The sequence below is a fragment of the Callorhinus ursinus genome, unplaced genomic scaffold (assembly GCF_003265705.2).
Source record: "Callorhinus ursinus isolate GAN/ISIS: 27379988/994484 unplaced genomic scaffold, GSC_fseal_2.0 scaffold8, whole genome shotgun sequence".
Lineage (NCBI taxonomy): Eukaryota > Metazoa > Chordata > Mammalia > Carnivora > Otariidae > Callorhinus > Callorhinus ursinus.
In genome coordinates, this window is record NW_027397070.1 from 40721108 (window position 1) to 40748413 (window position 27306).

General features: G+C 37.5%; 1 protein-coding gene and 1 long non-coding RNA gene across 8 annotated transcripts in view; one reads left to right on the top strand and one right to left on the bottom strand.

The window, feature by feature from the left end:
* The window catches only part of RAD51B (RAD51 paralog B), a 630999-nt gene that overhangs the window by 9220 nt on the left and 594473 nt on the right, over positions 1-27306 (top strand). For all 5 annotated transcript variants that reach the window (XM_073895412.1, XM_025869819.2, XM_025869821.2 and 2 more), the window contains exons 4-5: positions 1624-1740; positions 20141-20277. In XM_073895412.1, the coding sequence (XP_073751513.1) occupies positions 1624-1740; positions 20141-20277 (254 nt within the window). The remainder of the gene's footprint in view (positions 1-1623; positions 1741-20140; positions 20278-27306) is intronic.
* Positions 1-27306, bottom strand: part of LOC141373266 (uncharacterized) — a 51400-nt gene that overhangs the window by 3577 nt on the left and 20517 nt on the right. The window contains exon 3 of one of the 3 annotated variants that reach the window (XR_012379048.1): positions 2331-2483. The exons of the other annotated variants lie outside the window; for them this stretch is intronic. This is a non-coding gene — a long non-coding RNA (uncharacterized lncRNA). Of the gene's footprint in view, positions 1-2330; positions 2484-27306 lie in introns of those variants that run through there. 3 annotated transcript variants of the gene reach the window in all.

The following is a 27306-nucleotide window of genomic DNA, read 5'->3' on the forward strand; positions in this document are numbered from 1 at the left end:
TTCAGTCTTTTTTATGTGTCACTAAATCTATTATTCTAGTGATTAGTGTACTTATAGTTGCTAAGGAAGTACTTCAGTGTTGACAGATTGGGCAGCCTTTACACGTTTGATAAAATGTCCCCAGGCCCACCTATCAGACAACAGCCTGATACATTGCAGACAATATTCAGACATTTCTAAATCAGATGCTACCACATGACTTTTTTCTGTAGCTTTTCTTTTCTTTTTTTAATGTACCTGAGTATAGCCTTAGAAAAATGTGATAATCCATGGTTTAAATGATCTAAGAATTTAATAGGTGAGATTGGACAGAGATGGGCAATTTATGGCTTATAAATATTAATATGCCAGTTTTCCTACATTCTCACAGAAGCAGAAGGGCCTTGGATTTCATACATAGATTTATTAAGTTGTAAACTTTAAGTGGTTAAAAACTGTCTCTGTTTCTCTTTTTTTAGAAGGTTTTGAGGAATCTCCTCTCCTGTTTTTTTTTTTTTTTAAGGTTTTATTTATTTATTTGACAGAGAGAGTGAGAGAGCACAAGCAGGGAACCCGATGTAGGACTCGATCCCAGGACCCTGGGATCACTACCTGAGGCGAAGGCAGAAGCTCAACCATCTGAGCCACCCAGGCTCCCCCGTCTCTGTTTCTGTTCCCAGAGTTTATCATAGTATATGTATGGCATGCAGTAGGTACTCAGTATTTGTTGAATGAATGAATGAATGAATAATTACAGTTCTATGGCCTGACCTCAGTTTATTTGGACAATTTAATAAAATAGTAGTAATTTTTAACGTTAAAAATTGCAGAGGTAAGCGTTCTTAAACATTGCTAGGTATGTAATCACATTAATCACATCTTTAAAGGCCCTTTTTCAGAAGAAGGTAACATTCACAGGTTCCAAGGATTTGATGCAGATATCTTTTGGGGGGCCGTTTATCAGGCTACCGTACCTACCTTCAGGCTATTCTTCACAGACCAACCTTGGTTTGAAAAGATAACTTGAGCATGTCATTCCTTGTTGCTCTCCACATTGACCCCAGACTTCCAACAAGGTTCTTTCATGATTTGGCTCCTGCTTATTTCTCCAGCCTCATCACTGGCCCCACTGTGACCACACTCCCTCTTTCAACCCTTCTAAATGAACTCTTCATTTTTTGTAGTTTTTATTCCCATTTTCTCCCTTTCTTTGTACGTTCTGTCTCTTTGGGAGGAACATGCATATTTCCTTTGCTTAACAGCTATTTCACATTTTAGCTCAGACATCCAGCTCCTTCTGAAGTCTTCCTGGATCACAAAATCCATAGATCAGGTACACTGCCTCTGTGAATCCCCTTTCCCTGTCATGGTATCTCTGATAACTGTATTGTAATTGCCTAGTTTCCAGTCCTGATTTCAATTGCAGGGTGACCGTAGGTACTGTGAGGGCAGGGCCTGTCTCTTCTGTCATATCCCCATAGTCTGGCATGGTCTCTGGCATGGACTAAATCTTTGTTTAACAAATAAATGTTTGAGGAAGAGAGAGATGAATTGGGGTTCCAGCTGCTAGAAATTGAGGTTTGGAGTTGTTCTCTTGTTTTGAATAAGCATGGAGATTGAAAAGAATGTCTTTTTCTCGTTCAGGCTTATGGGATGAAGATGCAAATGTCTTCCTCTATCTCACCAGCCTTCTTAGCTACAACCCTTTCTGCATTGGATGAAGCCCTGCATGGTGGTGTGGCTTGTGGATCCCTCACAGAGGTAAAGGAGAAACTTTCCAAACCTCCCATTTACCTATAACTTTCAGAGCCAGGGGAAAAAGTTTAGTTGAAAAACATGAATTATTTCATGCCTCAAGGGCATGGTTCTCCACTCAGGACCTAGTATAGTTGCTTTGCAAAAATAAAGATATTCAAAACCGTCCTTGCTGACCACCTAAAGTCTGCTTAGGTTGCTGTTTCTTAAAATTAACTTAGAAAATGATGAATATTATGAAATAGTATGAAACAATTTGGGGGAATTAAAAAAGGAACACTACTTAGTGTATTAGGAAGGAAACTTTGAAATTTTATTAACATGTGGGCAAATCATAGTATTAAACTGAAGTGAGCTATTTTTTGTTTCTGTTGTAGATAAAATTTGGTTCTAGGATGTGATAGGTTGTGTTAGTTATGTATGTTTGCACAACAAATTACTTCAAAATGAAGTGGCTTAAAAACAATTAATACTTGCTATTTCTGTTTCTTTGGGAGCGGCTTAGCTCAGAAATATTGGTGAGGGATGCAATATCTTGAAGGCTTTGTGGGGCTGGAGGGTATTTCTGAGAGGGCTCACTCATATAACTGGGAAGTTGTTGCTGGTTGTTGGTAGGAGGTCACAGTTCCTCTCCAAGTGGGCTCTTCCACAGGCTGCTTGAGTTCCTCGTGACATGGTGGCTGACTTCCCCTAGGGTGAGTAATCCAAAAGAAGGCAAGATGGAAGTGGCGACGCCTTTGATGATTTAGCTGTGGAAGTTACATACCGTTAATTTCTGCCACATTCTCTTCTTTAGAAGCGAGTCATTAAGTACAGCTCATGTTCTAGGAAAGGCAAAATTGGGTCTACTTTTTGAAAGAAGTGTCAAGAATTCAAGGACATTTTCTTTCTTTCAGAGAGGGGAAGAGGGGAGGGGCAGAGGGAGAGAGAGAATCTCAAGCAGGCTCCATGTGGGGCTTGATCTCACAGCCCTGAGATCATGCCTGAGCCAAAAATCAAGAGTTGGACACTTAACTGACTGAGCCACCCAGGTGCCCCAAGGACATTTTTTTTAACTGAATAAATTGGACATGTAATATTATGTAAGGTTAAGGTTTTCATTATGTTACTTTAATGCATTGATATAATGTAATATTGCTGATATATCAATATTTATCACATTACACAATTATAGTACAATATTATTGTCTATATTCATTAGACTGCATTAGATCGCTATTGCTTATTTACTTTTCATTACAAGTTTGTACTGTTAAACACCATCACTTTTTTTTTTTTTAAAGATTTATTTATTTTAGAGAGAGAGAGATAGAGGGCACAGGTGAGCGGGGAAGGGGATGAGGGGCAGTGGGAAAGAATCTCAAGTAGAGTCCCTGCCGAGCATGGAGCCTGGTGCAGGGCTCAATCTCAAGACCCTGAGATCATGACCTGAGCTGAAATCAAGAGTTGGACACAACAACTGAGCCACCCAGGTGCCCCAAACACCAGCACTCTTATCTCCCCACCCCACCCCCTTTTAACCACCATTTTACTCTGTTTTTTTTTTTTTTTTTACAGGTTTAACTTTTTTAGATTCCACATATAACTGATATCGTACAGTACATTTCTTTGTCTGACTTATCTTGCTTAGTATAATGTACTCAGGGTCCATTCATGTTGTTGCTAATGAGAGGTTATCTTCCCTCCTCATGGCTGAGTAATATTCCATTGTGTAGGTGCATGGGTGGTTCAGTGGTAGAATTCTCGCCTGCCATTGTGTATATATGCCGCGTTTTTAAATCCATTCATCTGTGTTGGGCATTTAGGTTGTTTCCATATCTTGGCTATTGAGAATACTACTATGATAAACATTGGAGTGCAGATATCTTGATGAAATTGTTTTTATTTCCTTTGGGTATATATCCAGAAGAGGAATTTCTGAGTTGTATATAGATCTATTTTTAATTTTTTGAGGAACCTCTGTATTTTCCATAGTGAGATTGAAGATATTTAAAAACCACCACAGTTCTTTTCCTTGCAAGCTGCATTGGCGTGCTTACTGGTCCGGTGTGACTCATGGACTTAACCAGGATACTCCTGAGGAACTTCTTGCTTGAGAGTTCTAGGAGCATAGATACTTTAAGCAAACTTCTAAGCAAGAGCAGACTCTGACATTCTGATAGTCATAAATTCAGGTGTAGATTTTTTTTCTTGAAGATGGGCATTCTGTTTTAGATACTATACCTTATTTTATGCCCTGTCTTCTAAGAAAGATTTAAAAATGTGTGTGTACTATGCTTGGAGGATGCCTATTAGATAGTTGATAAATGGACGAGAGACTCTTTAAAGAAAACAAAAAAACCCCTGCTGTTGCAGGGTACTGCCACCAGATGGTGCCAGAATCCTATTGTATGTAATCTTTTTGCACTCTAGCTGGACCTCTTCAAATGAGTTTATAACAGCGGTGTTCCATACTTATAAAGTTATTTAAATAGCAAATATTGAACTTAAGATTAACCAACTGCTACTTTTTTATTTTCTAAGTTTTAGAATAATTTTTAATACTTTTTCACTTGGCATTTGTCAATTCTTTCTGAATCCAAGTGGTAGTTACAAGCCATATTGGTATTTTGTCATAATCTCCTTGGCTGACTTGGAGCATGAATACTTTGACTGCTTATTAGTGGCCAGTTCTTTACTTTCTGTTTTAGTTACAGGTAGCCTCTTCAGTTATTTTGGGATTTTTTTCAGCTGAGTATAGGGAGTATTTCTGTTTACCTTTTAATAACAAAATTTTAATGTATATTTTATATATATGTATAAGATTAAATATATCCTGCATGTGTAATTTATGAAGTCTTTTGACCCTATGACTTAATAAGAACCAGAAGAATACCAAAACCATTGAAACTAATGGTCTTCTCCCTGATCCTATCTTTGGCCTTCTATTGAGATGTGTATGTGTATTCCTGAATTTTTACCATTCCTATAATTTTTTTCCGTATAGTTTTCTTTTACCATCTATGTACTTAAATAGGAGCTATAACAACATTTTATTTAGTTTTGCTTAATTTTGAGCTCTATTAAATCATTTCTGTGATTAAATCATATCTCTTCTATGAATTGCTTTTTTTACCTAATAGTGTTTTCTAAGATTTATCCATGTTGTTTCAGGTAGCAGGAGTATAATTCCCTTTTACTGATGTATCATATTCCATTTTGAAAATATGCCACAATTTATTTAGCTTTTTTTCCTGTGAGTGAACTTTTGGGTTGTTTCTAGTTTGCTGCTAATATAAACAAGTCCTATGAAAATTGTTGTACATGTCCCCTGCATCACATGTATAAGTATTTCTCTAGGGCAGGGATTGGCAAAACTACTGCCCAATGATCAAATCTAGCTTGATGTCTGTTTTTTTAAATAAAGTTTTATTATAATACAACTATGCTAATTTGTTTATGTTTTGTTTGCTGATGTTTATATGATAGAAGGCAGAGTCGAGTTAGTTGTGGCAAAGATCTCATGGTCTGTAGAGCCTAAAATATTTACTATCTGGCCCCTGTCTAGGGTATCTACCTTGGAGTGATTTCCTGGTTATAGGATATGTACAGAATGTAACTTTGCAGAATCAGGACAAATTGTTTTCCGGAGTGGTTGTGCCTGTTTAAATTCCTACCAGTGGTGTGCAGGAATTCTTCTTGCTCTATATCTTCATGCCTTAGTATTATCAAATTTCTTAACTTATGCCCATCTTTGGCATCTATGATCTTAGTTTTCATTTTCCTGATTACTAATGAGTTTGAATATCTTTTCATAAATCATTTGGTTATTATTATTTTTTTTAAGATTTTATTTATTTATTTGACAGAGAGATACACAGCGTGAGAGAGAACACAAGCAGGGGGAGTGGGAAAGGGAGAAGGAGGCTTCCCGCGGAGCAGGGAGCCCGATGTGGGGCTCGATCCCAGGACCCTGGGATCATGACCTGAGCCAAAGGCAAACGCTTAACGACTGAGCCACCCAGGCGCCCATCATTTGGTTATTTTAAAAGCAGTTTTATTAAGGTACAATTTAAATGCTATAAAAACTCAACCATTATTAATTGCATAATTCAACATTTGGTAATTTTCTAGTAAGTCATCACCGCAATCTAATTTTAGAACATTTCCATCACCTTAAAAATTTCCCTCATGCATATTTATAGGTAATCCCTGCTTCCATCCTCAGCCTTGGGTACCCACTGATCTATTTTTCTGTCTCTATATATTTGCCTTTTCTAAACATTTCATATAAGTGGAATCATATTAAAATGTAGTCTTTTGTCTTTGGTTTCTTTCACATAGTGTGACATTTTTAAGGTTCATCCATGTTGTAGTATGTATTAGTAGTTTGTTCCTTTTATTTTATTTTATTTTTTAAAAAGATTTTTAAAATTTATTTATTTGACAGAGAGAGGGACAGCGAGAGCAGGAACACAAGTAGGGGGAGTAAGAGAGGGAGAAGCAGGCTTCCTGCTGAGCAGGGAGCCTGATGTGGGACTCGATCCCAGGACCCTGGGATCATGACCTGAGCCAAAGGCAGACGCTTGATGACTGAGCCCCCAGGTGCCCCTAGTTTGTTCCTTTTAATTGTTGATTTGTATTCCATTGTATGGCTGTAGCACATTTTGTTTATCCACTCATCAGTTGATGGACACTTAGATTGTTTCCATTTTTCATCTATTAGGAATGATGCTGCTATGAACATTCATGGATATGTCTTTGTATGGACATAGGTTTTTGTTTCTCTTGGGTAGATTACTAGGAGTGAGTGGCTAGATCATATGATAGCTGTATGTTGAACTTTCTAAGAAACTGCCAGACTGCTTTCCAAAATAGCTGTACCATTTCACATTCTCACTAGCAAAGTGTGATGGTTTGTTTCTCCACATCCTCACTAACATTTAGTATTGTTTATCTCTTTGATTTTAGCTATTCTAGTGGGTGTATAGTGGTATTTCATTGTAGGGGTTTTTTTCCTCCCCCTTGTGCCACTGGGGGGACCACAGGCACTTCATCCCTACTCTGACAGCCAGGCTTGCTGTGGAATTGCCAGTTTCATTGTAGTTTTAATTGCACTTCCCTAATGACTAATGATACTGAACACCTATTCATGTGCTTACCGGCCATTTGTGTATTTTCTTTTTTTTTTTTTTTTAAGATTTTTTAATTTATTTTAGAGAGAGAGAATGCCTGTGTGTGAGCAGGGGGAGGGGTAGAGGGACAGGGAGATAAAATCCCCAAGCAGACTCCCTGCTGAGAGTGGAACCCCAGGTGGGGCTTCATCCCATGACCCTGACATCGTGATCTGAGCCAAAATCGAGAGTCAGAGCCACCCAGGTGCCCCCATTTGTGTATTTTCTTAAGTGAAATATCTGTTCAGATCTTTTGCCTATTTTTTAATTGGTTGTTTTCTTGTTACTCAGTTGTAAGCCATTCTTTATACATTCTGGATACAAGTCCTTTATCAGATATAGGATTTGCAATTGTTTTCTTCCAGTCTGTGGCTTGTCTGTTCATTGGTTTGTTCATGGTAGCTTTTGGAGCTTTTAATTCTGGTGTAGTCCAGTCTATCAGTTTTTTTCTTTTATAGATTGTGCTTTTGGTCATCTCTACAAATTCTTTGTCCAGCCAAAGACACAGTGAGTTTTTGCTATGTTTTCTTCTAAAGTTTTATAGTTTTAGGTTTTACATTTAGTTTATGATCTATTTTGAATTAATTTTTGTGTGATCTATTTTGAGTTAATTGGTAGAATGAACTGTGTAATATCTCTTTTTTAATATTTTATAATAGTTTGTACAAATTAGAATTGTTTCTTGAATATTTGATAAAACTTGTCTGAAAAATTGTCTGATCTTGGTATTTTCCTTGTGGGAAGATTAAAAAAACAAATCAATTCCTTTATGATTTATAGGACTATTCAGGTTTTCTATTTCTTCTTGAGTAGTTTTGGTGAATGATATTTTTAGGAATATGCCCATTGTCTTTAATTTTTCAAATTTATTGTCATAAAGTTATTCACTGGACTCTCCTTATCTTTTTTTTTAAGATTTTATTTATTTATTTGAGAGAGAGAGAGAGAATGAGAGATAGGGAGCACGAGAGGGAAGAGGGTCAGAGGGAGAAGCAGACCCCCTGCTGAGCAGGGAGCTCAATGTGGGACTCGATCCCGGGACTCCAGGATCATGACCCGAGCCGAAGGCAGTCGCTTAACCAACTGAGCCACCCAGGCGCCCTGGACTCTCCTTATCTTTAAATCTGGTTTTAAAAAAATAAAAAAATCTGGTTTTATATGTGATTTTTAAAATTTTATTTTATTATGTTATGTTAATCACCATACATTACATCATTAGTTTTTGATGTAGTGTTCTGTGATTCATTGTTTGGGTATAACACCCAGTGCTCCATTCAGTACGTGCCCTATTTACTACCCATCAAGAGGCTAACCCGTCCCCCCTCCCCACCTTCCCCTATATGTGATTTTTATTCCCCTTTTCATTCCTAACATTACTTACTTTGTCTTCCTTTTCCCTTTCTTTTTAAAAAGTCTGGACAGAGTTTTGAAAATTATTATAGTCTTTTTTTTTAAAGATTTTATTTATTTATTTGTCAGAGAAGAGAGAGTGAGTACAAGCAGGGGGAGTGGCAGGCAGAGGGAGAAGTAGGCTCTCTACTGAGCAAGGAGTGTGATGTGGGACTCAGGACCCTGGGATCATGAACCAAGCCAAAGGCAGACACTTAACCAACTGAGCCACCTAGGTGTCCCTATTATAGTCTTTTCAAAGGACTGTGCTTTTTGTTGTTCTTTTTTGGTTGTCTCTATCTTTTCTTTGTCTTCTACTTTGATTATTTCTTTTATTTTATTGTCTCCTATGTAATTGCATGTTTTCTGCCATTATTCTCCCCCACCTCCAAACTTATTGTACATTTAATCCATTAACTTTCAGTTTTTCTTTTTTTTTTTTTAACTCTGAGCTTGTAGGCTATGAATATCCATTGCTTCATTTTTTTTATATAAAGCATTTTCATCTTTATTTAGTTCTAAGGGTATTTTAAAATTTCCATTATGATTGCTTTTCTAATTCATGAGTTATTTGAAATTTTTGAAAATCTAATTTATTTAATTAAAAAACTTATCTTTTCAAAATTAGATCGTTAACCTAAATTCATTTGGTCAGAGAATTTTATGTGATACCGATTCTCTGAAAATTTCTGAAACTTGTTTTAAGGTTTAATATGTGATCGATTTTTATAAATGCTTCAGGTGCGGTTGAGAAGAATGATTATTCTCTAATATTTGAATGCTCTGCATATGACCATTAAATTAAGCTTGTTATTTGGGTTGTTCAAATCTTCTTCATCTTTACCAGGTTTTTTTTTCTCAGCTCGACCTAATAGTAATTTAGAGAAGGCTGTTAAAATGTTCTTGAATTGGGGCGCCTGGGTGGCTCAGTTGGTTAAGCGACTGCCTTCGGCTCAGGTCATGATCCTGGAGTCCCGGGATCGAGTCCCACATCGGGCTCCCTGCTCAGCAGGGGTTCTGCTTCTCCCTCTGACTCTCTTCCCTCTCGTGCTCTCTGTCTCTCATTCTCTCTCTCTCTCTCAAATAAATAAATAAAATAAAATATTTAAAAAAAAATAAAATGTTGAATTGACACATTTACTTGTAGTTCTATTATTTTTTACTTAATGTATTTTGAGCCTATTTTATTGTGTTTTAACTTAACATATTTAGAATTGTCATATGTTTCTAGAGAACTGAACCATGTACTATGGTTCTTCTATGTAGCACTTGTCACTGTTAAAGTTGTAGTGTTCGTAGGATTAATTAGTGCATGTCTTCCTCATTGGAGAATAAATTCCAAGTGAGCAGGGATTATGTCTTTTTATTTTTATTGTTAGATTCATAGTATTAGCATATGTAGAAGGTACTTAATAAATATTAGTAGAGAGAATGATTTTGTATTTAAACACTTTATAGTGCTTGTTTACTGTAATGCTTTGTTTATTGCTATCTCATATTCTCTCCTTGGATCTTGAAATAAGCCAAACTTTAGTAATTTTTAAAGATTGCTATTCTAAGGTATAATATTCATTTTCATTTGTATGCCACTAAAAATTATCAAAATGGTACATTTAAGAAATATGAGTTTTCTACTTAATTGATCTTTTATTAATGAACTTCAGTGATTCTTTCATTTTAGGAGTTTTTTTCTTAAATATCTCTAATATCTGTATATCTGTAGTTGCATATTTATAGATTTGTTATATACTGCTGTTTAACAAATCATTCCAAAGTTTAGTGGCTAAAAACAGCAAGAAAGATTTATTATCTCAGTTTCTGTGAGTTAGGAATTCAGGATCATCTTAGCTGGTTTTCTGGTTATGGTCTCTCATGAGATTACAGTCAAGGTATTGATGAGGCTGCAGTCATCTGAAAACCTTACTGGAGCTGGCCGGGATGCTTCCAAGATGGCTCACTCATGTGGGTGGGAAGTTGGTCCTGGCTCTTGTTGGCAGGAAGGCTCAGTTACTGGCCACCTGGACCTCTCCACAGGACTGCTTGCCTGTCTTCCTGACATGGCAGTTGACTTTCCCTAGAGTAAATGATCTTAGGGAACAAAGTAGAAATAGCATTGTTTTTTATGGCCTAGCTTTGGAAGTTACGTAGCATTCCTTCTGCTGTATTCTATTACACAGACATACCTGTTACAGTGTGGGAGGGGACTACAGAAGGGTGTGAATACCAGAGTGAGATCACTGGGTCCTTCTTAGAGCCTGGCTGTCACTATAGATGTATGTTTATATATGTATGCATGCATATATGTCTGTGTGTGTGTGTGTGTGTGTAAGTCTTAAAAAACTTGATATTATTACCTATCCATTCTCGGAGACTGTGGTAGACAGAATTCTAAAATGGCCTCCCGGAGATGCTCTGCCATAACCCCTGGAACCTGTGGATATGATAAAGTATCATTCCCATTATTATGGTATGTTCTATGGCACAATCGACTTTAAGAGAGGGAGATTATCCTGATCTACTTCCATGGGCCCTTGGAAACTGAGCTTTCTCTGGCTAGAGAAGTAGAAATCAGAAAGACTGTGAGAAGGAATGTAGGTAGGTGGCCTCTAGAAGCAGCGAGCAGTCCTCGGATGACAGCCAGCAAGGACACAGGGAGCTCAGACCCGTGGCTGCGGAGTAGTGGATTTTGCTCAGCCGGCACCTTGATTTTGGCCCTGTGAGACTGAGCAGAGAGCCCTGTCAAGCCCATCCAGACTGACTGCTAGCCTACAGGAGTGTCAGATAAGAAACGGGTGTTGTTTTAGGCTGGTAAGTCTGTGGTAATTTGTTAGAGTGATAGAGAACTAATATGGTATCAATGCAGGTGTCTAATTAATTGCATTGCCTGATCTTTGTTTCTGGTTAAAAGGTCAAACCTGGAGTTCCAGATATCAGATAGAAGTTAGAAGTGGTGAGAGATAGGTAAGGCAACTGGTAGAATAAACTTAGATGAGCCTGGAGACAACGGAGGGAGTAAGAATGAGTCTGGAAACATTCTGCTGGCATTTTTATAGCTGCTCTTTCCTGATTCCCCAGTTGTGATTGATGTGAACGTCACTGAATCTGTGTAGATGCAGTTACAGCACCAAGATCAAAAGTGGAACTAGAGAAGCAGTTGTGCCGGAACAGAAGTAGCAGAGGAGAAAATCAAAGAGAAACTGCCTCTGCAGAATCACAGATGAGATTGAACTACAGGACTTTGTCCCATTCCCTGAGAACGTCAAATTCCATACTTGAGGAATATCTAAGCAGATAATTTCTGCATCTGTTATTACTGGTGATTGGTAGTAAAGATACGTTTGAAATTTAAAGTTTAAAAGTTTACATTATGTGGAGGTCAAACCACATGGTAGCTTTCTCATAGGGGATCATGTAGATTAAATCAGTGTTTCTCAATCCTGTTTTCATTTTCTCCCCTTAGGAGCTTTTTAGACATTTTTTTTTTTTCTAATAAAGTCCTCCCCATGAGATTTTAATACCACAGATACACTGTATACCTGTTTATGTATGGTCTGTATATCTGTGTTTTAGATAGAAAAAGAGTAAAATCTCCCCCCTCCCCTATCAAAACCAGGTTTCACCCTTGGGGTCAAGATCACCCTGCTGAGAATGTAAAATAAAGATGCTAATGTGATTCGGTAAAATTAAGGTTGTATTTAAAGGGATTGCCAAAAAAAGTGTTTTCATATTGTAATCCTGAGGTTACTGGACTAGAGTACTGGTCCAAACTCATCTCAACAAAAAAGGATATAAGATCTGCATATCTTTGTTCAAGAGTACCTCTGGAAGAGTAAACCTATGAAGCACTGCCAAATCTTTATAACATCTAAGAGGGATGATTATACCCAGATCCTTGCTCTAAATACTAAGAAAGGATGTAGCACATTTTTATATTATTTGTATTTCCTGACTCATTTCCATGCTTTGTTCATGATTTAAGGCGGCCAGGTGTCCTCCTTGAGTGGATCAGTTTTGCTTTGGAAGTGACTATTCTACTATCCCCAAACGATGGGAGCAGAATGCCAGACTCCTATTTTGGCATCCTAATCTTTCCTCAGAACAGTTAAATATACAGTTCTTTTTCTTTCTTATTGGCAAGGTTAGCTGTGGCCTGCAAGATCACAGGAGCTAATAAGGCAGGGTTGTAAACTTAAATGCCTACAAGGGCCAGGCATGTGATAGACATGCGTAAACAGTGAAGTACAAGACATAAATGCTTGATTAATCAATTTTGGCTGCTTACACTGCTTAAAACAGCGGCAAACATTTATTTTTCTTGCTCATGGGTGTGCGGGTCGGCCACGATGGGTCTCATCTCCTTCGAAATCTAGTCAGGTTAAGGCGCACTCCATGTGTAACAACAGCAGTAGGAGTACTAGGGAGAAATTTCTAATCGGCTTTCCTTGACCCTATTCCGCTGATGTGGTTTGTTTATCCTGCCCAGTGTTTTGAAAGGCAAGATAACCAGGCCTCTGTCCTAATACAGGAGTTTAGCAGATGTGGTTGATTGGATCATTGTTCCTAATTCTTCACTCACTTCCTGATTTAGAAATAAACATCTCTCTCCGTAAAGATTTCATAGAATCTTTTATGTGGCACATGTTCTATGATGGTTAAATGCATGATTATGTCCCTTGATACTGTTTGATGTTTTTTTAACTGTGAAGCTTGGGGTACTTGTCATTTCCATGTCCTCCTGTGTTTTTCTGCTCTGTTCCCCTTCCTTCTCTTTTTTTGTCCCTTCCCATGTACTTGAAAGACAGCAGTTGTTAATATGAAATAAAATCTTCCACATGTTGATGTAACGTAATTTAAGATCCAAGGTTTTTTTCACAAGGCAAAGTGGTACCTGGCCTTTCTGAGATTGAGATTTTGTTTGTTTGTGTTAGGATTTTGAGAATTAGTTATTTTTCAAATGAATTCTGTAGGTCTGAAGGCCTAATCATATTTCTGCATAGTTGTAGAGCAAATGGAGACAAATGATGGGTGAGGAGTGTCATTAAAAAAAAAAATGATACAGGGCGCCTGGGTGGCTCAGTTGGTTAAGCGACTGCCTTCGGCTCAGGTCATGATCCTGGAGTCTTGGGATCGAGTCCCGCATCGGGCTCCCTGCTCAGTGGGGAGTCTGCTTCTCCCTCTGCCTCTCTCCCCTCTCATGTGCTCTCTCTCTCTCTCTCTCTCAAATAAATAAATAAATAAAATCTTAAAAAAAAATGATACAGAGTTTCCAGAGCTCTTAGATCAGAACCAGGCAGTCCTTACATTTTCTTGGGGGAAGTATTGGTTTGGCAGATGGACCATCCTGTTGCCCCCATCTTGAATGAGAGGAGAGTTAACTTGGTTTTAGGTCCTAACAGGTCCAGGTTTCACATTCATCTTAACCATTAAGTCTCTCTAAAGATTAAAATGACGAGGCTTCATTTTTAATTTAGTACAATTAGACTTTCTTTTCTTGGGAATAATTCTTTCTCCTTTGAACTAATTATTAATATTTGCTTCCTTGTTGATATTTGAGTGATCTTCACCACTGGTTATTTTCTTTCAGTTCTTTTATTTCTCAGGCAGGGTTGAAGCCCAGAATCTAAACTATATAAAGCTGATTATATTTTACTGGTGTCTTCTGTGTGTAGTAAATGTTGTATTCACTCTGAGTTTCCAAGAAGCAACTAACTGAGACTATTCTGGTTTGGCATGTTCTCTCTTTCTAACCACCATTGGAGCTGAACCTGGGAATTGAACACAACTTGAAACTTTGTGGTTTGGCTGGTAGAATTCAGAGCTAAACTATCTGAAGCTAAAAATTATTAATGTTGAAATGTTTTAACCCACTAAGTAAACCTGAAAAAATAATGAAATTTAACTCCAGTCAGCCCATCAGAATTGCATACAGCATAAATTTTTTTGAGTCTAGGAAGAGAGTGAAAAATATATGAAGAGGATCTGAGATTGCTAAAGAATTAGAAATTAGTTATTATAGCTTAAATTAATGTAATTATCCAACTTCGAATGCAAAGTAAAAACAAAGCAAACAAACCCAGAAATCTTATAATGTTATTCACATAATGTTCTACTTTTCCCTGGACTGTACTGAATAGTACATGAAAATAATGAAGTAGAAAAAATGCCAGTTATACTTGTTTAAGTTTTCAGATATTTTACGTGTTTTCTTTAAAGATGGAATAATAAGAGAATATCTTACATTTTCATGGGACTTGATATGTTACTGGATGAATGTTTTCATATGTCATTTCAATTAAAACAGTGGCTTGTTTTACCTTTTCACTAAAAATCACAAAGCATTTAAGGGGTTCAAGCTCATTAAATCTTAGAACATATTTAAAACCTGGCCTGTAGACAGTATGTATAGACAGGCAGTGAAGACTAACCATTTTTCATTTTTTAGATCCACTTCCAACTTTTACTGGCAAAAGTTACCTTTTCTCTGATTTCTGATAATTAACTTGATCCATGCTGTCTTTGATAATGATAAAAAAGTGTTTGGGGCTCTTTAAAACTAGCAGTTTCTAAAGCAGAATATGTAAGATGGTCCCTTAGGTTGTGGGAAAAAAATTTTGAACTTTTATTGTCATTTCAACCTAAAAAATGAAATAAACCTTAATGAGTATTTAATATATAGATTGACACTGGCATTCTCACTTGGTCTGTACGTCAGACTGTCATGTGTCAGGAATAATCCATGAGGAAATGATACAGAAGGGTGACAGAGGCACCTTGCTGTACCTTTATTTTCAGCATCCTGGGATGAATTGTGGTTCTACATACCTAGTTAAGTGGATTTTGGATTTAACTAAACCGAATCTCACAAAACAAACAAATGTCAAAAAGATTCCTGCAAAGAAACTGTATATTAGAGTCCATACTGATAATGTGCTAGAAGTGAACCACATGCACAGACAAGTCAGCTGTTGAATCTCCTCTGACTAATGAAGTAAATCAATGACAATCTAATTCTATCTGAGAAGACATCCAAAAAATTTTGAAATTCTAAAGACAATCTGATATATGGAATTAAATCCATTATCCTTTATATTGAAACTTTTGCTGTTTTTTGTCCCTTGAAATACTGAGTAATGATAGTAGGAAGCCATCATAATTAAGAAACACACAGGATAGGGGTGCCTGGGTGGCTCAGTCAGCTGAGTATCTGACTCTTAATTTCAGCTCAGGTCATGATCTTGGGGTTGTGGGATCAAGCTCCGTTTCAGGCTATGTGCTCAGCATGGAGTCTGCTTGTCCCTCTCCCTCTGCTCCTGCCCCTACTTGCATGCGTTCTCTCTCTCGCTTGCTCTACCTCTTTTTCTCAAATAAATAAATAAAATCTTAAAAAAAAAAATACATGGGATAGGAAGACAAATTTCCATAAGTTTTTAGTGACATTTAAAGTTATGTAATACATAATTCAATATCTAGAAAAATATCACTAAAATTAATGATAGATATTTAAAAGCCTCTTTTGAGTTTTCGCAATAGTAAAAGACCAAATGTAATACGTTATTAATAACATTAGGGACACACTTATTCTTCCTGTTGCAGTAAAATGAATGAAATAAAACATAGAAAACAATATGGCAACAACTTAAGTGGATTCTTTTGTGAACAGATACTGTCAGAAGTTATATAGAAATCATTAGAGATGATTTGAAGCATTAAGAATTAAAACAGATTATTCAGTGTGGAAAGATGCTAAATAAAGTACAGAAGTTTCTACCATGACTCAGATTATCATCTTAGCTAGATTTTGTTTCAGTAATGAAATAACAGGAAGAACTAAATTTTTTGTGTGTGCCATTAAACTAAAGATGGGTCAGAGAAGATATATTCTCCCTAATAAGTCTCCTGAATATAATACAATGTTTATATAACTTCTTGAATATAAATAATTTCTTGAACATAAAACAATGTTTATGAGGGAATTTCCTGCGGTAATGGTAATGTTCTGACTCATAGGGGTTTAGATCGTGTGTATGTATACATTTGTTGGAACTCATCAGCATTTTACTGTATGTAAAGTTTACCTTAAAAAGAAAAGAACCATACATATTAAACTCATATTAATGATATACATGGTGAATTGTTAAGGGAAAGCATATTGATGTCTCTGGCTTACTTTAAAATGCATTAAGAAAACCCTGAGACTGAGGCTGGCTCAGTGGGTGTAGTGTGCCACTCTTGATCTCAAGGCTGTAAGTTTGAGCCCCATATTGGGTATGGAGATTACGTAAAAATAAAATCTTTAAAAAGCAAAACAAAACAAAACCTGAGCTAGATTGATGAATGGATAGAGGGATGGGTTGTTGGATAGATGAGTCTAGTCTAGTCATAGTAATGGTAAAAATGGTAAGTAAATGGTAGGTATATGGATGGACGTTCTCTGTGAGATTCTTTGAACTTTTCTGTTGCATCATCCTTAGGCAATCTGTAGCAACACAGAAGTTGATGTCAGATGTGTGGAGAGTGCTTCAGGATGGTATCAGTGTTGTTAATTTTTATAAAAACCTGACTAGTGAAGTGTGGAATCTCTGTAGCACTCTGTAATGAGATGGGAACTGACCATGAAAATCATTTGAATCCCAAAGGGCTTCTTTGGTGATCTCACAGCAAAGATTGTAAAAGAGCTGTTGAATTCTACCTATTAAAGATGGGTGAAACATGTTTTTAAATGAAAAGATATGTCAAACTTGCTGACCTTTGTTATATGACAAGTGGCTATGTAATATGCTTCATAGCAGATTAAAAATTAACCAACCACCCAAATCAGTGGTATACTCTGACAACATCCCTTTAAAGTAAAGGTGATGTTTTAACAATGAGTGAGAAAGTCAGTGCCTTTTTAAAGACAGATTAAAATACAGAGTGTTTTTAAAATCTTTGCTTGGGGGCGCCTGGGTGGCTCAGTTGTTAAGCATCTGCCTTCAGCTCAGGTCATGAACGCGGGGTCCTGGGATCGAGCCCGGCAGCATTGGGCTCCCTGCTCCGCTGGAAGCCTGCTTCTTCCTCTCCCATTCTCCCTGCTTGTGTTCCCTCTCTCGCTGTCTCTCTCTGTCAAATAAATAAATAAATCTTTAAAAAAAAAACATTGCTTGGAAATGTTTCTTTTATAATGTTATTTTTGTTGTCAAAGATGTTGTTTTGTGAAAACTTTGTTTTCTGCACACTTTAAAAACCTTGTAACAATATTTGCTATACAGTTGAAAAATCTTCCAAATAGTTTTTATTTTTAAACCAATTGTTAAAAATTTAAAATGCTATATCTTTTGATTATGTTGTAAGAACAACTGATTGACATGAGGAAAGATGGAAATTTATTAGCCAAAGTTCAACACAAACTTTTGCTAATTGATGAAAGTTATTGAAAAACGAACATAGTAAGTACGAGTGATGTATTTTAAAAATTCAGTTCTTACATTTTTGCAATTATCCCTTTCTCAACTACACAGCCATTGCATGTAAATACATGGAACTTAGGACCTGACATTTCAATCACTGAATGACAAAATACTTAAATAATAATATAATTTCATTTGTTATTATCATTATTATCATTGCTTCACTAAAAGTGTTAAGTTTTTATAAGAATGAAAAGATCTGGAGGCACCTGGGTGGTTCAGATTGTTAAGCGTCTGACTCTTGATTTTGGCTCAGGTCATGATCTCAGGGTGGTGGGATTGAGCCCTGCTTTGGGCTCCCTGCTTGGTGGGGAATCTGCTTGAGAGTCTCTCTCTCCCTCCACCCCTCTCCCTTGCCCTGGCTCAGGCTCTCTCTCAAGTAAATAAATTGAAAAAAAAAAAAAAAAGATCTGGGGGCGCCTGGGTGGCTTAGCCAGTTAAGCATCTGCCTTTGGCTCGGGTCATGATCTCCGGGGTCTGGGATCAAGTCCCGTGTTGGGCTCCTGGCTCAGCAGGGAGTCTGCTTCTTCTTCTACCTCTGCCTCTCCCCCTGCTCATGCTCTCTCTGTATCTCTCTGTCTCAAATGAATGACTAAAATCTTAAAAAAAAAAATCTGTACAACTAATAAGATATGAGGGGCACCTGGGTGGCTCAGTCAGTTAAGTGTCTGCCTTTCGCTCAGGTCATGATCTCGGGGTCCTGGGATGGAGTCTCGCATGGGGCTCCCTCAGCCACTTCCTCCCCCGCTCATGCGTGCTTGTGCATGCACTCTCTGTCTCTCTCTCTCTCAAATAAATACATAAAATCTTTAAAAAAATAAGATACGAAACTTTTTAAATTCTTATTTTTAATTTTTTGATCACTATTTTATATTGCTTTATATTATATAGAATGTATTAGTAAAATAGTATGTATATAATAGATATACATACATTGGAAGACCATACCAAATTTTGTTTGTTTTCACTTGGCCAGACTGTAATCAAAAACGTTTGGAGACCCCTTTTCACTGATTACTCATGATCTGGCAAACTGTTATTGGTAGCTACAATTTATTCTGAAAGTCTAAATCACTGTTTAGAGATTAAAATAAATCAGCACATAGTTTTTAACTTGTGAGCTTTTGTGTTTTTACTGTTGAGACTTGATAAATGAAGGTTAGCTTTAGACTAAATTTTAAGACTGGTTCTCAAAAGTGTACAGCAGCATAAGCATCACCTGGGAATTTATTAGCAATGTAAATTCTCAGGCCACATCCCAGACCTACTGAACCAGAGATGCCGGTTAATAAGCTTGCCAGGCAATCAGCGCTTTTAAGTTTGAGAACCCCTGGTATAAATGAGGTAGACTCATGGGTCATCCCTTCTTATTTCTCCCTACTTCATGAAGTATCTAAGACAGTTTATTCAAATATTTATAGTCTGTTTCAGTCTTAGCTCAGACTTTTTCATCTCTCCCTGAGATTTTTTTCTCTCCTCCTTCCCTCTTGTTCCTTCCCTTCCTTTGTGAAAAATTGTGTTAAAATTATTAGTGTTATTTTTACAAAAGGGATAGTGTTTTGGTTCTTAAAATTTGGATGCCACAACCAGTGTGACAAATAGCATATGTTTAAAGGGGATATATTTTTTTAACATTTTCAAATTAATTTTTATTAACTACTTCTAGTTGGACTTGAGAATTTCCTATTTTTTTCCATCTCTAGGCTCTTGATTTCAAATTATATAATCTCAGAATAGCTTTCACCAACTAAAATTTCAAAACACACTTCAAAGTATGCATCACGTGGATTCAACAATTGTTGAATTTTGTTACATTTGCTTAATCTTTCTCTGTATACACACACGTGTGTGTGTGCACATGCCTTTTTTTTCTGAAGCATTTGAAAATAAATTTTATACATCAGAACTCTTCACCCCTAAATTCTTTACTATTCACAATAAAGATCAAAGTAGCTTTTTAGGGGACTAGTACAAAATTGTTCTAAAAGGCCAATTCATAAGAAATGCTAATCCAATTATTAAAGCCTCTTAAGGATTTTCAAGTTCCTTCTATAAATGTCTTAATGAGGAAAAGATACAGAACTCCCAGTTCTGAATGTATAAATGCCCCCTCCAGCCTCTCTCAACCAAAGCTTTTCATTTGAACTACAGAACACAGAGCATGATTTGAGTCACTATTCTCTCATTTTTCCCACAGATGGTATCTAACTAGTATCAACCAGACACATAGGGGAGTTAATTCCCTACAACAGATGTATTAGAATGTTTAAGGAACATTCTAAGGAATGTTAAGGAACATTAAGGAACTCCAGGAACCCAAGTTAGTGGGACTGTGCAAGTGGCAAGTTGTTAAAAGGATTTTGCTTTGAGTAGCTTGTGATGTTTATAGAAATACCTTTTTTTTTTTTTTTTTTTTAGATTACAGGCCCACCAGGTTGTGGAAAAACTCAGTTTTGTATAATGATGAGCATTTTGGCCACGTTACCCACCAACCTGGGAGGATTAGAAGGAGCTGTTGTGTACATCGACACAGAGTCAGCATTTAGTGCTGAAAGGTAGGAGATTTTATTCTTTTCCATTGTAATGTTTAATTTTGTAACTTATTTATAGCATGTAACATTTTCAAACAGGTTAACATTTACCTTTTCTTTATGAGAATGCCGAATGCTAGATGCTGCTTTAATTGAATTTTCCTTTTAAGATTAACACAGGAAACAGTTTTCTTTTTGTCTTTTCTATCCCTTTGTCATTGTTTAAGTGCAGTTCCTGGATAAGCTGCGTTTTGCAGAAAGTCAGGAAGAAGTTTAAGAAACAGAGGGAGGGATGTAAGTGGAAATGGGGAAGAGGGAAAATTAATAAAAAAGACAAAAGGCAAGGTGCTTTGTAACTAATTTCTAGTTGGAAGTAAAATATTAGTGAATGGAAAAGTTGTACATTTCAAAATACATTTTGATTGAGAAGTATTTCACTTTAATCTTTGTAATAGTATGGTATTCAACATAAGAAATGCACTGATAGTGTATCTATGCTTGGAAAGGAAAGATTTCCTTAGTTTGGCAGGGACCTTTAACATTCTATGAGAGGCATTTGGTTATTTGGGTAATTGTGTACACCTGAAAATAAGTTTGGTTTCCCCCCCCACTCTAATTAACCTTCATGAGCAGGAGTCCTTATAGGTCTGGGGACTGATTCAGTTCTGTTCTTTCAGTCAAGGAGTAGTATAGATATAGTCCTTTGAGTCTGTCTTTAACTGTGTCATGAATCACGTGTCTCTCTTTATTTCTCTCTAATGATACTAGTTAGATCAAAGTGTATTCCCTGACCAGATAAGTTCCAAATGGATTATTTTGCCTAGAGTTTATTTGCTTTGTTCTGTGTTGCTTATTATCTATTCTAAGTATATGCCACAGATGTGTCAGTTTTGTGAGTTTGTGTTATATCTTTGTGTCTTCAAAGCCAAATCTAGTGACTGACGCATATTAACTGCTCAGAAAATGTTTGATAAATGAACGGACAGGCGTTACTCTCAAACTGTGAAATCCAGATCCCATTTCCTACTAAAAGGAATGAGGGTTCTTGGGGAAATCACTGCTTCTAGCACTGGTGCAGGAAATTTTTAAGTTGAGTCTGAAACATCATATCAGATGGATGATAAGGAAGCTATCAAAGACTACTTAGGACTCAGGAGTCAACCTGACCAGGCGCCCACTGGCCAAAGATGAGACAAATTGACCACCAATAAGATAATAATGACAGTAGATTAAAACCTATGAAATATGTTTAAATTCTTGAGTCTGTAATATAAAGAAATGAAAAGCAGCTAAATCTCCAAATTTTGGAGAAGCAACTCATTATTTTGAAAATGAGTTAAAAAAGGGAAATCAAACATCTATTCTTTTTCTATATGAACTGTATTGCAGAGTAACAAAGTAACAAATAGGTCTTTTTTTTTTTTTTTTTTGACAGAGAGAGACACAGCAAGAGGGAACACAGGCAGGGGGAGTGGGAGAGGGAGAAGCAGGCTGCCCACTGAGCAGGAAGCCCAATGTGGGGTTTGATCCCAGGACCCTGGGATCATGACCTGATCTGAAGGCAGACACTTAACGACTGAGCCACCCAGGCGCCCCAACAAATAGGTCTTTTTACAGGAGTATTCCAGCAATAAATGAAGAAGGAATGATAGAATATCAGCAAATTACAAACCCCAACAATCTAATGGATCTTGGCATTGAATATTGTGATATAATAAGAAATCCATATTTTGTCTTAGTCCTGATTCTTGGCCGCAGAGCTTCTATTTTTTTTTTTAAAGATTTTATTTATTTGAGAGAGCGAGAATGAGAGAGAGAGAGCACATGAGAGGGGGGAGGGTCAGAGGGAGAAGCAGACTCCCTGCTTAGCAGGGAGTCCAATGTGGGACTTGATCCCGGGACTCCAGGATCATGACCTGAGCCGAAGGCAGTTGCTTAACCAACTGAGCCACCCAGGCGCCCTTGGCCGCAGAGCTTCTAAAACCTTTGGAATTTCCTGAGTTAATAGAGGTGCCAGAACCATCATTTGTTATTCATAATCAACCCCTTTCAACCATACCTGAATTTATGCTATTGAGATGACTCTTGGTGGGCCCCTGGATAGCTTCAGATGTGAGCTGGTTGCCAATCATGTGATTATAAAGTGGAAAAATTCAGCTCCACCCATCCTCCCCAACCTCTGAGGAAGGGAAAGAGTCTGGTAACTGGTTAATTGCCAATGGCCAGTGCTTTAATCAATAATGCCTATGCAATGGGATCTCTACAAAAATCTCTAAATGATAGGGTTTGGAGAGCTTCTGGGTTGGTGAACACCCTCAAGGTGCTGGGAGGGTGGTGTGCCATGTAGCCCTCCCCCATCTTTTCCTGAGCTGTAGCTTTTATTCTTTGTAATAATTTGGTAATAGTAAGTAAAGTGCCTTCCTGAGTTCTTTGCACCATTCTAGCAAAATTATTGAACTTGAGAAGGGGAGTGTGGGAACTCCTGATTTGTGGTTGCTTACTTCGTCAGAAGTAGTAGTAGTAGTAGTAGTAGTCCCAGAGGTCCAGGACTTGTGATTAGTGTCTCAAGGTGGGTGGGGGGGGCAGTCTTGTGGTTCTGAGTGTTTAAACTGTAGAGTCTGAGCTAACTCCTGGTAGTTAAGTGTCTGATGCCCAGTTTGTGTCCATAGGGAATTAAAGAATTGCTTGGTATGGAAAACCCAAATATTTGGTGTCAGAAGTGTTGTGAGTAAAAATAGTTCATAAACATAAAGCCTACTAGCATCACAAAAAGAAAGCTAGTCATTATGTTACTTCCTAATGGAAGAATAGTCAAGCCTGAATGTGATCAAGCTTTCAGATCCAACTACCAGTTTACAACATATACGGAGAAGAGAGGAACATGTTAAACTACACCAGAGAGATGCAGTCAGCAAAATCCAAACTGGGAAATGACAGAATAAATGATTGTTGGAGTTGGAGTTGGAGGAGGAACCTTTGGATTAAAAGAGATTTGAAAGGTATATTGCTTTCATCACATTGTATACCTTAAACTTAAACAATGTTATATGCCAGTTATATCTCAATAAAGCTGGGGAAAAAGATGTATTGGTCAGTTCCAATGTGATGAACTTATTTGGATCTTAAACAAATAAATGGTAAAAAGGAACAGAAGCATAAATATATGAGACCACTGGAAATCTGAACACTGAAATATATTTGATGCTAACACTGATAAAGACATTGGTTCACTCAGGTTGTCCAAAAGAAAAGGTACTCTTTAAAATGTCAGTGACTAACCTTCAACTAACAAGCCAAAGACAAGTTGGAAATGAGGTAAAAATTTTAGTCCCTTTATTGGAATTATGTTTCTTCCTTTTCTTTTTTTTTTAGATTTTATTTTTAAGTCATCTCTACACCCACTGTGGGGCTCAAACTCACAACCCCAAGATCAAGAGTTGCTTGCTCTACTGACTGAGGCAGCCAGGTGCCCCTGGAATTATGTTTCATAATTTGCAAGGAGCCTTAATGAAGGTCATTGGAGGATAGGGGTTGAAATTTACATTGTTTTTACTTCTCTAGACTGTTCTCCACAGGCTTGAAGAGTATGGTCATCTGGCTGCCACATAGATTGCATTCTGAGGTGTGGTGATAGGGTCAGGTCAGGACTGGTCAAAAGTACCAGTCCTCCTTCTGGAGTACCTTCTTCTCCTTCTGGAGAGTTTGTCATGGCAGGTCAGAGAATGGGGCTGGCTCTGTACTGCCTGGTCCCATTTCATTTGTGTTATTACAGGACTGCTTGACCCCTATTTGGATTTACTGGGGAAGGTTAGTTAATCAGGTAGAAAAGCTTTCTGCTGCAAGTAACTGAATACCCACGGAAGAGTGAGTAGGTGGTTGCGGGCACTGATTCTGCCGCTCAGTGATGACAGGGAGACCTAGGGCTGGTGCATTTTTAGGCATCTTATCCAGTCAGTGAGAAGGGAAAAGGCCAGCTATGTGTTTTGTCAGGAAAATATGTTTTTCCCAGATTAGCTGTCTCTTTCCCTCTGTTGATTTCCTTTTCATCCTCTGGAATTATCCTGCAGATTTCTCGGTGGGCCACCCCTATATGCCAGGGAGGGTGGGGAAAGGAGGGGAAAAAGATTGTTATAATAAGCATGATGAGATTCCTGGGGCTGGTTAACATTGCTGCCTGAGTAAAATTGGGGTTCTCATAGTAAAGAAGAAGTGAGGTAGGTAATTAATAGTGGTATTGGTAGGTAATTAATAGTGTCTGTCCCACTGGGATTGTTTCTGGACTTAGAGAAGAGGTAAAGGCATGAACATGAGACTCAAAGAAGAATATGTTTTAGGTTTCTGTATGCTTCTTCATGTAGCAGTGTCTTCATTTTGAGCTTACAAGCAAGCTATCTGATCAGCACAATAGAGAGCATGAATTGAAGGATTATTCTGAGGAAGGTTAAAGGATTTGTATAAAGGGGCGCCTGAGTGGCTTAGTCAGTTAAGTGTTCAACTCTTGATTTTGGCTCAGGTCATGATCCATGATCTCAGGGTCGTGAGATTGAGCCCTGCATTGAGCTCCATGCTGGGCATGAAGCCTACTTAAGATTCTCTCTCTCCCTCTAACCCTCCCCGCACCCCATCCTCTCTCTCTTAAAAAAAGAAAAAAAAAACTCAATTTGTATATAGAGAATTTAGGATAAGTGATAAAAAGTGGAAAATAATTTTTATTTTTTTTAAAGATTATTTATTTATTTGACACAGAGTGAGAGATAGCGAGAGCAGGAACACAAGCAGGGGGAGTGGGAGAGGGAGAAGCAGGCTTCCCGCTGAGCAGGGAGCCCGATTCGGGGCTTGATCCCAGAACCCTGGGATCATGACCTGAGCTGAAGGCAGATGCTTAACAACTGACCCACCCAGGCGCCCCTTAATTTTTAACTTTAATAATAAATTGCTAGATCCTTTTTATCAAGGAGGGAGAAACAAAGGAGGAGTAAATAAAACTTGCTTAAGTTTAAAATGCATTAAAAAAAAGAAAACCTTGCAGGTGAGGTACTTAACACTTTGGAAAGATTAGTTAGATATATACTTTTAAAGATTATTTATTTTAGAGAGACAAAGAGACAGAGTATGTGCAGGCACAGTGGGGTGGGGGAGAGGGAGAGGGAGAGGGAGTTCCAAGCGGACTGTGCACCAGAGCCTATCATGGTGGGGCTCGATTTTACTGAGATCATGACCTGAGCCAAAAGAAACCAAGAGTTAGTTGGTCACTCAACCAACTGTGCCACCCAGGTGCCCCAATTAGTTATATTTTTTAAAGCAATACACTAGTTCATTTTTACATATCTTTGAGAAGATAATCTAAAGTAGTATATCAAGCATGCTTGTTCACCTTAGACTGAAATTATATCTCCAAACTGATTAATAATTACATAATAGTAGAGTCTGATACTAAACCCTCAGGTATTCAGGGACTGCCTTGGGGAGAGGGGAATGCTAAGCAAGAGTTCTGGGTCCCCCTTTCTGATTGATTCAGAAGAGTCTGTTTTTATTTGTTTAACCTATTGGACTTATGCTTAAGATCTGAAATGGTCTTAAACATTCTATGCTTATATATACCTTGAGAATATGGATAAATAGATTAATCTAGTGACCTGTACAGAAATTTTGGCAACCATGAGAATTCTAGTATATGTGAATTGAGTGAATACTGTATTATCCCTATTGGAGGTAATTAGGAAAACATGGAACCAGAGGTTAAGAATAAAAAAGGAAGGATGGTAAATAGTAATAAAGGTTTTCAAAATACAATTTTGGGAGGAATAAAATGGATAAAGGAAGATAAAACTGGGTCTCAGAACTGCAAGTGGGTATATATGTGAGGCAAACTGAGGGATTGAAACAAGAGATGGGGCCCGGGACTCTGGAAGGTGGGGGCCTGGGGAGGTGGAATATAGGATTGGGAATTTAGGAGGTAGAAGTGGACAATCCTGAGTTGTCATGAAATCAGAAAAGCTCTGAAAACTAGGAAGAAATATGTAGTTCAACAGGGGAGGAAGATGTTAAATAATCATAAACATGTAAAATTGTAACTATTATAGCTCCATGTATAAAGGAGAGGTGTATGTTGTATTTTTCTGTGTGGAAGCAGTGGCCAAGCATAGATCTGAGGAGCTGCCTGTCACCTTGCTAGGTGCCAGGGACCCCACAGCCAGTGCCCTCCAATTCCTACCCGACTATTTAGAGTGTCACTCTGAATCAGTGTATCAGGAGGGAGGCATGTAGTCTTAGTGGCTAGCCATGATGTTGGCTCATTAGGAAGGTAATTACCAGTATGGTCTTAGGACCATTTACCTATTTGCTTGTTGGCATGAATCCAGGATCTTTGAACTGGGGGCAAATAATAGTGGAGACAGAGAGACATTTTTTAAGATGGTTTCATGAGTCTGGGTAGGTTTCACCTTAGTCTAATTTTAGCTGCCTTATCACTTGTGAATCTAGGTGAATTGGTGGGGAGATCTTGAAGAGGTTCTAAGATAGAAAATGAAATTAGTCATAAGTACTTACTATGAAAACAAAACTTTGGAATTTTCTGGAATCTGTAAAGGACTAATAGATTCACATTGTTGTATCTATATCACAGTGCTGAACAAATACATACTGAATTAATGAACAGGAAAATATTGCATATGTACAAGAAGCTTTGAGAAACCATAAACTTCTATTTCAGCACATTTATGATGCTATATTTCAAGTAGAATTTTGGAAAACTTTTTTTTTTAAGCATGTGTTTTGTTTCAAATTGTCATGTGGTCACTAATGTAAAGCATTTAACTTCCCTTTTATACAAAAGCTGTGAAGTAACAGGGGGAACTAATAACAAAAACCTGGAACGAATCCAGTCTTCTCCACTTCAATGAATGGTAATTCCATTCCTCCAGATGCTCATCCAATTAGTCAAGAAATCCTTTCAGCTCCTCTTTTGAACTATACCTTGAGTTCAGTTACTTCTATTTTTATTTTTATTTATTTATTTATTTATTTTTTAAATTATTATGTTATGTTAATCAC